The sequence below is a fragment of the Acipenser ruthenus genome, chromosome 6 (assembly GCF_902713425.1).
Source record: "Acipenser ruthenus chromosome 6, fAciRut3.2 maternal haplotype, whole genome shotgun sequence".
In the NCBI taxonomy this organism is placed as follows: domain Eukaryota; kingdom Metazoa; phylum Chordata; class Actinopteri; order Acipenseriformes; family Acipenseridae; genus Acipenser; species Acipenser ruthenus.
Window position 1 is genome coordinate 32,037,120 of NC_081194.1, and position 12,213 is coordinate 32,049,332.

At 36.4% G+C, this 12,213-nt stretch overlaps 1 protein-coding gene across 2 annotated transcripts in view; it reads right to left on the reverse strand.

The window, feature by feature from the left end:
• Positions 1-12,213, reverse strand: part of galnt14 (UDP-N-acetyl-alpha-D-galactosamine:polypeptide N-acetylgalactosaminyltransferase 14 (GalNAc-T14)) — a 142,768-nt gene that overhangs the window by 102,151 nt on the left and 28,404 nt on the right. For both annotated transcript variants that reach the window (XM_059025335.1, XM_034017804.3), the window contains exon 2: positions 5,620-5,789. In XM_059025335.1, the coding sequence (XP_058881318.1) occupies positions 5,620-5,789 (170 nt within the window). The remainder of the gene's footprint in view (positions 1-5,619; positions 5,790-12,213) is intronic.

Sequence of the window (12,213 nt, forward strand, 5' to 3'; positions counted from 1 at the left end):
ATTATAGTAAGTCATGCACACAAGATAGTAAGTCGTGCACATGAGATAGTATCCTCCCATTTTAATTTTTGCACCATGTACCTTTACAGGTTCTGTACATTACTATGCCACTGTGACAGAAAGCGAGTGAATCCTAGTCAAATCCTAGCTGTATAACAGGAACAGTGTGCCCCGGACTGGATGGTTTGGCAGTTCATTCCAGGGTCAGTGGGAAGTCGGCCATCCAGAAAGGGGGCGGAGTCACAATACCAGAAGTTATCACGATGTGTCAGTCATGGATTGGAGGGTACATGATTGCACTTGCTACAGAAGGGGGCGTGACTGAGGGTGTATCAGGGGATGTGGCAAAGCAATCTGTTCCTTTGTTATGGTTACGGAAAGACCTGTAAAGGACGTACAAACTAAAAAGTATTGTGAGTGTTTAGTGTTGTCTTATCTGTCTGTTTAACTGTTGTTATTTGTTATTCTAGACAGCTAAATATCCGGGAGCATGAAACCCAGACTACTCTGCACTATTGCTATCACGATTATTGTATTAAATCACCACTTGCACTAGGGGCACTTACTATTGGACTTGTGATCGTGTGTGTATAAAGTGTGTGTCATTATTAGTATTATTATTTCCGGACTGAACCCTGTGGTTTACATGCACTATACACATCGTTGGCTAGAGCCAGGTATTATTATTTAAGGTTGCCAAACAAGCAACCCAGCACAAATAAAGAGCTGTTTTCACTGTGAACTGTGTTGTGTTTGTTATTACTGAACACTGCATCACCTCTATACCGGCACACTGCAAACCACTTTGCTACAGCCACACATACATTTATTTTCCAGCATATCAAACACATGTTTTTGTGTCCTTCATAAACAAAACCAAAATTCCCCCAAAAAAGAAAGAAAAAAGCTGAAATGGTTATGACAGTTGTAAATATTTGTATTCTTGTAAAAGTACACAATTAATAACTTATTATTTATTTCTTAGCAGACACCCTTATCCAGGGCGACTTACAATTGTTACAAGATATCACATTATACAGATATCACATTACTTTTTACATACAATTACCCATTTATACAGTTGGGTTTTTATTGGAGCAATTTTAGGTAAAGTACCTTGCTTAAGGGTACAACAGCAGTGTCCCCCACTGGGGATTGAACCCACAACCCTCCGGTCAAGAGTCCAGAGCCCTAACCACTACTCCACACTCTCTCACATCAGATGTGTTAATATTCCAACTATTCTAATTAGCTTTTCCAATTCACATATAATTCTATGACAACATGATAACAATCACGGTTATTCTGGTTTTAGACCTGACTTGACCTGCTATGCCCAGTGGTGACTACACATGTTGTCAAAAGTGAACCCACCTACTGTACCAGTTAAGCAGTGTGTGCTGGAAAGCCTTGTCAGAACATGGGTCAGGTAAGAGGGCAGTGATGGTCTTACCTGACAATTTCCCATCTTTGTCATTTCCCGGAATTGTCAGCTCTTACCGTCAAGTAAAATGTAGTTTTGTATTTAATCATAATTATATGTCCCATTGAAATTGATTTGGACAATAATGGATGACAATAAATATTATTAACAATAAGTTTTGGATATTGCAGTATTATTGCAGTATTATGAACCATCTCAGGTCTATTCTATTATCTCAGTTTTACTGAATTACGCCAAAAAACATTTATAAGGAGTGAGGCATTGACAGCTCTTGGACTTGAATGTCTTTTTCTTGTTTCTCAATTACCTTTAATTCATTCTAGTGGACCCTTGCCCTTTGTCCTAATGGACCTTTAATTTAGTTTTCAATGCTAGAACTCAGCCTATGTAATGCGTCTGTCTTAAAGCCCTGACATTATTTCTCTTGCTGCCTCGACCCCAGTGAAAGTCAAATTAATAATTAAAAGAAACTTGAAACCTTCAACCCCATTATTGAGCTTCCAGTTTACTGTGAATTGCCGATATCCCCATAATTATAATTATTAATTATAATTATAGGGTCCCTCTTAATGCAGTACCACAGCACTGGCAGCTGCAATATTGATAATAAATTGGGTAACTATACAAACCCAGTCTGAACTTTCCCCTGGCACTACATGTATCACCCTTCTTTGAACAGTAAAGTACTAAGTCTAGTATATTATATGTTCATGTTTTGGTCCCATCCTGTTTGTGGTTCAAGTGGATTTCCAACCACATCATTGCTAGAGCACCAAGCCCTCTCTACTGTATATGAAAACTGCATTGCATTCTATCAACTAATGTTGTGTGATAATTATATTTTCCAATATTAACAATTGGCTTAAAACATTCATGATAATCCTTGTTCTGACAAATGCCAACACAAATGGTAAATGAACAAGGAAACTGAAAAAAAACAGAATGCCTCCCCCTTTTATCTAAATAACTATATATTCCACCAGAGTTGTGCTTTTATATAGTCTTTCTTATTCAAGTCCAAATGTTTAGACAAAACATAGAAAGGCCATTTTCATGGGACATTCTACTAAGAATGAACCTACAAATGATTCAAACATTCAAAAAGTCTAAGTGAGTGGGCATGCTGGGGACTAGTGTCACATTTCAGCTTTTCTGAAAAAATAAAATTCAAACAAACAGCCCATGTCAAGTTCCAGCTATTGTATTATGTTTTGTATTCCAGTTCAAAGCTATTCATCCTTAAGAAATATAGGTAACTGCCAAATACCTATTGCTCATGCAATTACAGTTCCAACAATAATAATGAAACACATGAGAAATATGGAAGTACTCTTTCTCCCCCACCCAACAGATGCAGTTAATTGTTGATAACAAAACATGATAAAATTGTGCATGCAACAAAGATAATGCGTGCAACACAGCCTTGCATGATTATTTATCTTGGCACAGTATGTGTGAGATAACATTTAGGATTAAAGCATTTATATCACCACCCAATGTAATGTGCAGTTATCTGTATTTTCCCCCTGCAATTGAAATGCATTTGCAACATGAATCTATACTACCTATCAGAGCTTTCTTACATTTTTAACCAGCTCCCTCACAACCACGTATGGGTTTGAAATACTGCAGTTTTATTAACTAATCTATTCTTATTCATCTTTAGGGTCACTTTGTAGACCATTTGCTGTTTCAGTCATCACAACTGGTTGAGCTAAAAGTACCCCTTTGGTCTCAAAAGCACTCTCAAAACATGTCTTATATCCAAGTACAGCTGGTCCATCAGTGTTCTTTGTGGTATTTCTAACTGATTTGTCTCTAGCATCCAATCAGGAACAAAGTGTTGCAGTGGTACAGATTAATGGTTTAAATCTGGTGTACCACCTGAGCCCATAGGGGTGCTTTAAACTTCTTAGTTTTAAAATATATTTATGAAAATGATAAACAAAGTGAATTTAAAAACAATAATACATTAATGAACATAACTGTGGTACCATGTCCTTACACATATAGACTAAATGAGTTACAATACCTTCATCAGTCTATTTTTATATAACAGACTTTATCACCTAAAAAGGCCCCATTTCCAAGAGGAACAGAGTAACCCACTGATTTATAACAGATTATAATGTATATGTTGGAAATAATTGATTAACCCAGAGAAAGGGTATTCAGTTTTGCTATCAAGCAACTCTGCTAGATTCAGCATTTGGAGATTTTCTACTGGTCCATTAAATGCTGCTTGTGGACAGATGGCAAATTATCTAGCTAGCTGGCCATTGTTAGTGTAAATCCTTTGAAATGAAACTGGGCTGTGTTTGTCCACTTACCACTTTCCTGTCCTAAACATTTTTTTTTTCTATTATCAATTTCCTGCCTGTGAAGAGCCAGAGACAACTTTATTTGTAATTTAAAAAAGAAATGGTTATTTGACCTTAAAATGTTAAACAATGTAGATGGAACTGTAATGGACCGACATGCTAATCAAAGATAGTTCATTTATGTAGGATAGAGAATGCATACGGCAATGGAGCTACAGGATCTGTTAACACTAGAACCGGCAAGATTTCGGACACAGCCGCCGCACCTGTAAAATGTGCGGCTCCATTTTAAAACGGCTTCAATATGAAAATGAAAAACAAACAATCAGATACAACTTAATATTTTTATTTATGAACATCATATATAACATTTTCAGAGCAGAAACACCATATTTACATTGAAAATTAAACTTTGTTCTTATTTTTTTTCAAAAAGTGCACATATACATAAACATGAAAAACTTTAATGAAATAAACTACGCAATAAACTTCTGTGTAAACAGATGTAGAAAGCTGTATACACATATCAAATTATAAAACATAATAACTAGTATATAAATAGCATAAAACAAAAATATAACATAACTTATGCAACGTGAAAGTGCTTTGAGTGAAACAGAGTTCAAAGGCTCTGTCTGTTCTATTACAGCATTCTCAGTACAATCTACACAGAAAACACGCTTTTCAACTGTACCAGTGCATTTGCCACAGACTGCCTTTTCACAACGGGCGCAGACATAAAAAGTTCTGTTTTTATTGCATTTAGCAACCTGGCATTGTTTTTTATTCCATGTGCCAGTGGGCGCAGCGCTGGCTGAAGGTTGAGGGGCATTTACCAGCCGGCTTTCGTGTCTCTTTATCAAATTGTTTCTGCCGTAGCTCCAGGGCTAGCTGCAAAATGATGTCCCTCTGAGTGATTGTGTTGCTGGTGCACTCCTTGTACAAAACCAAAGCGCTGATGGCTGCCAGGTCCAAAACATTATAAAAAACAGCCACAGGACACCTGCAAGTACCATCTTTGACAGAATACAGCCATGCCATTTGATCCAGTATATCCACACCGTACTTCATTGCACTGTAAAATGCAACAGTCTCTTGCTTTCATTTAGTCCTGTCTGCACAGATCAGTCCCGATGGTCACTGATCTGTGCAGACAGCTTTATATATACGCACATTTTTTTTTTTTTCACACTCAAGGTGGCACAGTCGTTCTGCCTGAGAAATGTAGTGTAAATAATAGTAATAATAATCTATTATGTGTAGAATGACTTTCATCAGTGTTTCAAGCATTCAACAGGATTATAATACGTTCTTTCACAATGACTTTGGTTTTATTACAAAGCCCAGACTAAATTGTCAGCTGTATTGTATTGATTTCAATATGCTGCATAAACTGCGGGTCTGGCAGTTGAAGAAGCAAGTGCTTATAACTTATTCATTTTTACAATTCTGCAGCTGAAACACCGTATGGGTATTTAATTCAAATAATTAGTAACACTTAAGAACGGGCATGCACGAGATATTCACATACGCTGAGATATTTAAATTTGAATTGCAAAAGCCGTTCAAAAAACGGCTATGGCGGTGCTAGTGTTAATAGAAGTATTGCATGTGCATGCTGTCTGCTCAATTGCAGAAGGTTGTTTTTGAGTAGTATTTTACCTGCTAAATGTAGTGTAAACAGATTTTTTCTCCAATGTTTTGTATATGTTTCTAATAAGTAGCCTTTTACAAATATAAAACTATAAAAATGAAGTCAAGTAGACAAACAGAAGAGTTTTTGACTAAAGTGGAGGAAGTACTGCTTGTTTTTAAGTAGTTAGACAGGTTTATTAAATTGTGACAAAACAGTACCTGTAATGCTTTGTGTCCCTGAGAGCCCGATTGCTAGGTATCCGTTCACATTCCCGCTGGTTAAAGGCATACAGTTTGTATGGATCCTGGCCAGGCTTCCATCTGCGGGCACTGAGATAATTCCTCTCATCAAACTCATCCAGGAGATCATCCCATTCCGCATCTGACAGCTGAAACAACAACATTGTGTCTGCTAATTAAAAAATATTTACACACATCAGAGGTTTACTGACATGAAACATCTATTATATATATATATATATATATATATATATATATATATATATATATATATATATATATATATATATATACAAGCATGGGTATACTGTATCTAGCATGGGATCCATTTTTGATTACCGGGCCTAGTTTCGAATATGTCTTTGTTTATACTACAATCCAGTGTGCTGCTGAAATTCAGGATGGAGCTGCGCTTCAGTAGTTCAAACAATTCTGCCACAGATACGTGTTTTCTACTTTTTTACAAGTTTAAAATGTCTGAAATACTGTCAGATTTCTATTGTTGTTTTTATTTGGTATCCCATTTCCTTCTTAACGAGTTTAGTCAAGAAATGCCAGTTACCAATCTGCCTGCTTCTGTCTTATCCAAACAGCCTGTAGCCCCTTCACTGGTAATAGTAAGAAACAACAGAGACAGGCCTAATGAAAATGAACAATTTCTTTTAAAATCAGTAGATATTGCTGAAAGGTTTTACTTAAAGACAATGAAAATAAAAACTACTGTGTAACCCCACTTCTCTGCTATGACTCTTCTTCAGGGCGCCTCAAGCCAAGGAGAAAGATATGGGACCTAGATTCGATGAGCTATGCTTTAAAAAAGGATAAGAGTGGTGGATTTCCCTTGCAAGTCTATATACTTGTGCTATAAGGCAATATTGCTAGTTAGACATGGAATTACCAGCAAGGCAGCAAATCTAACTAGGGACAGTAATTGCAAGGGCAGTGCCTCCACTCTACTGGTTTAGATTAGCTAGGCTGGCGATGGTGAAGCTGAACGCAACGGCGCTCAGCATTTTATTAAATAATAAAATAAGAAAAGATTTAAACCAACAACAATCAAAAAGGCACAAGGGCCAAACAAATAAGTATCGTGCACGCTTAGCAGTTATTTCTAAGTTTAGTTTTCTCTCTCCTCGCTCTCTCCGCTCTCACTCCTCATACACTCTCCCCAAGGGTAGAGAGCTGCAGGTTTATATACAGTGACCATCTCCTTATTAGCAACAATTAATCAATGAATTAACTCGGGAAATGGTCACCGTCTGCATGAGTTTAATAAGGATGCGTGACTGTCAGCTAGCTAAATAAATCACTAGCTGATCAGTCACACATCATCACGAGGTTTTTAAACTATAAAAACATTAACAAATACGCAGCGCTTTTATCCGCGCCGCAAACAATAACACAAATCATAATAAAACAGTGCACAAATATATATATATATATATAGGGGTGGGACACTTCGCCACAGATACTGATGCATTTTTTTTTTTTTAATCTTTAGTTGCTTTTGTGCATTTTCATTTGCAAGTGAACTGTGACATTAGGGCCTCATTGAGCACTATATTCTGCAATTTTGAAGACTGACTTTGGATACCGTTTTAATTCTGGAAACTGGTGGTGTTATTTTTAAAATCTTTTGCTAAATTGCATTGCCTTTTAAGTTTTAAGCAGTTCTGTGCATGGGTATCATTTTGATTTCATTTTGCTGTTGTGTTGTTAATGGGGAATTTTACATACCGTTACAATAAGTACCGGATTTAAAAGTATGTTCTGTATTACAGTTCATGTGTCCAGTCGTCTCTTTTGGCAAGTGATATTTTCAGAATCATATCGTTCTGAATTAAAATACCATTTCTGTTGAAAATATAGTACTGTACCAACAAAACTAACTACAGTACATCTAAATGGAAGCCTATTTATTTTAAAGCACAGCCCTTTCAGCTATGTATTTTTGACATTGTATCTTTTTTGTGTTCCCAGAAAAAAGTCAAGATTTTTGTCTTTTATTGCTGTGCGCTAACAATTTTCAATGAAAGAATCAACGTCTCCCTGCACAGTCCCTCAAACGCAAGTCATATTTTTTCTTTCCATATGAAATGTGTGTGTGCATGTGTATGTGCAGGGCAGGGGGTTGTTTGGGTGGTAGGGGGCAGGTTACAACATGCTCACCTACATACACGTCAAATCAGATGAAATAATCAGATATGCTTCACACTTGTTTAACCCTCACTGAAGTCAAAATGTTATAGGGTCGGATATGTGAGTGCTGACTGTAATCAAGCAAAGTTTTAAATAAACTGACTGCACTGAAGTGCAACATGCAGGTTATATTCACATCAAAGCAACATGAGCAAATCAATAAAATAATAAACAGTCACTTTTTATTCTTTGAAAGAAATGGAAATTGTAGCAATAGTTTAGAGCTATTTACCAGTTGGATAAAAATAAATTGTCACCCGGCGGAGCTTATGTTGAAAATACACTCAAATCAATTTGTGCCTCTACATATGTTGTGCCGGGATTCAATTACTAATTAATCATTCACTTGAATTCTGCACGTGAACTAATTTGTTTAATTCCCATGCACCCCAGGCGCTGTTGTCCTGGTTCTGACACCACGTGTGAACAGGCTGGCTGGTGGGTGACGTCAGACCAGGAAGTAATGACAACAGTACTGTGAGTAAATCGTGCTGTTGCGCCGGTTTATTGTAAATAATAAATGAACAAAATGAAAGGTTTAGCAAAACAGAACACTGAACAAACAAAAGAAAACAAACACTCAACTGAACAAGTATCGTGCTGGTGTTGAACCAGCACGAGTAGTAATTGTTTTCTTTTTTTAATTCTCTCCTCTCTCCCGTACATCCTCACTGTACACCCAACCCCGAGTGAGTGACTTGTGCATCTATATATACAGCTGTGCTGGGATTCAATTACTAATGGGCAGCAGTGTGGAGTAGTCGTTAGGGCTCTGGACTCCAGACCGGAGGGTCATGGGTTCAATCCCCAGTGGGGGACACTGCTGTTGTACCCTTGAGCAAGGTACTTTACCTAAAATTGCTCCAATAAAAACCCAACTGTATAAATGGGTAATTGTATGTAAAATAATGTGATATCTTGTAACAATTGTAAGTCACCCTGGATAAGGGCGTCTGCTAAGAAATAAATAATAATAATAATAATTAATCATTCACTTGAATCCCAGCATGAGAACTAATTTGTGCACGACCCGTGCCCCCATACAAATACCCATTTTAATCTGCAAGTGAAGTGGTTGTGCATTTCTCCGTGCCTAAATACAAATATACATTTTACATCACCTGTGCTACATAACCCACACTCCGTGCATCACTACAATAATACATATAAATAGACAACACAAAACACAAAATACGCACTGTGGCGGGGCACAATGCCACAACCAGCAATACAATTACATGCAACCTCCCACTGTGTATCATGAATAAAAAAAGAAGAAAATGCCATCCATGTTTACTAGGCACATTTCTAAAGCTGCGATATATAACCTTACAGTGTATACCCTTTTATGGTATTTACTGCCTGTATTCTTTTTTTCCTCTTTAGTACACCCTGTTTAAATGTCTGTTAGTGTCCCATTTGTAATGTTTACAATGACAAATTAAATATGAAAATGTATTACAATGACGAATTAAATATGAAAATGAATTACAATGATGAATTAAATATGAAAACGTATTACAATGATGAATTGCCAGAGCAAGATTTTGCGAATGCCATTCCATATTTCTTTTTTTAAGTCCAAAATGAAGCATGATATGGTAAATCAAAAACAAAAGTGAAAGGAAAATGCCTTCCCAGTAGGGATCTTAAGTCAACAATCAGATTTCCCATGCTACTGGCATTGGATGTCCTTCGGACTGATTCATTTCTGTTTCAGATTCTTTAGAGGTTGAAGATCAAAAAAACAAAGACAACACTGGCGTTACAGTGTTCTTATTTGTAGCTATTTAATTTGATCAGATATGCTGGCTGCTTTCCAGTGGTTTCACTTTGACTGCTGTTTGTTTCTATGGACTTATTCCTCACCACAGGAACTCCACATTAAAGAGAATGATAAGCCACCAAGAGACAATGTCATAAAGTACACATTCTTGTCTGTCATGAAAGACAGCAAGACTCTTGATAGAAGTGACATAAATCACCGCCCCCTGCTGATTTGACTGCATGTGATTACATTTTATTTCCAAAGCGCAGCTGAGCTAATTGCTGAGGGGATATAATGATGCCGGAGGAGCTAATGCCTTTTAGGGTTCATTTTTATTGTTTCAATGCGGTATGAAGCAAAGCATCTGTCAAATAAGTTATCTTGTAAATTTCACTTCAAAAGTAATTGCAAACCTGTTCTGAAGGGCAGTGATCTATGGTAGCAAAATTAAAATCTGATGAAACAGATGAACAGATTCACAGAAGCTCTTTCAAAAAGCAGCTACAAAAGTTCCCTTTGGTGACCAGTTAACAGGGGTTTTAAAGAAACTTTGGGGTAGATGTATTAAGATGGTACAGTCGCAGAGCAAACATACCGCAATTTGCATTTATGTTGCAACAGTTTGCGAAGTATACATTTTGTCATATGTACTAAGAGAAAATATGTTAATAAAGAGAGCCGCAATATACTAATATAAATATTTATTGTGTCATCTTAGTAAGATATCTAGCATTGCGAGAGTCATGCGACATTTTTTCGAATAATGAAAGGCAGTTTAATCCCAACAGATTCTATAATGGGGTCCCACCTTCACCTTCATACATTAGCCCCTCACTAAACCAGATATGTTTGTCCGACATAAGAAGGTGTCGGGTTTTACAAAATACAATAAAATTTCACACAAATACATTTATAGTGCTCAATGTATTTTAAATGTATAAATCGTTGTGCTGAAATAACACTAATGTGTTTTTGGTACACTACACATTACATTATAAAAAATATATAAATCTGTACAGTACTCCTATACAGTATGCAGTAGTAAAATCAAATGAATACCTAGAGCACTTTGTTTTTACTTTAGCCTGTACGCCAGGGGTTCTTAAACTTTTTTTTGCTGGGCCTTTTGGAAATGTTTCAGGCTTGAAATTACTGTACATACTACATAGGAATACTACATGAAGCATGGACATGCAATCATTTAATTTTAAATTAAGATTTAATTTTGCCATCAGAAATGAAACGAAGCATTGAAAACTATATAATATCGGTACCGTCTACTTGTAGACTCCCCTGATTTGAAAATAACGCCTGCTTCTTTAAGTTCCACTGCTAAGGTCTTAAGTAGGGCTTTTTTTGCATTTTTTTGTGCTTAGAGTTTTATGTAAATTGTTTTTTGTTTTGTTTTTTTTAATCAGGGCTTTCGCTTTTTATATACTGTATAAATTATTGTTTTTGGTTACTTTCCAAAATGCTTGGGCGTTTTTTTTTTTTTTGTCATAGTGGTAACTCGGCAGACAGTACTTGCACATTTAGGTGTACCTTCTATCCTTTGCTGTGTTCCACAACAAAATCTTTATGGTCACAGGTACGTTCTTCTGGGGTTTTTGTGTGTCTAGGCATTTTTTAACATTTTGTCACAAATTGCAATTCTTTTAAATTCTCACTATCTAACTGTAATATAGCTTTAAATCCCATGAACAAGACTTCTACTGTAATTGTAATCTTGTTTTAAATCTCGCAAGCGGACTCCAATAGAAATGTAGAATTTGTTGTCACTCAGTAGTTGGGGTGGGTTTAAAATATTCAGAACGAATCAATGATAGATCCAAGTCAGGAAGGAGGGACATTGCCCAGCTGCAGTGGGAAAGGTGGTTTTGTTTTAGTTTTTTTGTACTGTAGTAGTGTCAGTATTTTTTGTGATGACGCAACCCCCCTACAATAGCTTTGTGACCCTCTTTTTGGGTTGGGACCCCCAGTTTGAGAAACGCTGTTGTAGGCTACCCGTAACACAAAAGTAATCATGTTGCTGCATTGTACACATTAGTGTACAATGCGAATAAAAGATTATTTTAAATTGAAACTAAATGAGTTTAGTATTTTTAAGTATTCTTCTTCTTCTTCTTCTTCTTCTTCTTCTTCTTCTTCTTCTTCTTCTTCTTCTTCTTCTTCTTCTTATTATTATTATTATTATTAATTTGGCATACTTAGTAGCCTAGTCAATTTACACAAAATAGATCATGGTGCCGCATTGACAAGTTATGATACTTACAGGAGGACAGTCAATTCTCATTGATACGAATTTCAAGGAACCAGCAACAAATTTTGCATTATACCACTAATTCGCATTATCATGAGTAGCCTATAAGCCAAATATATACTGTCAGTTTTTATTTAAGTTAGTCAGTGGTGCAGTGCTAAATTGTGCACAATTACAAACCACCTGCATATTAATAGAATAGGTGTGTTTCCTATTCCTATACAGATATTCAGAATGAGCTGGAAGGTTTAGCAGCATATGTGTGCAGTCTATTGCTCCCAACATGTTGAGGGAACCAGGAATGTCACAGAAATGTGTTTGTTTTCAAGGATTGCAAGTACACCAG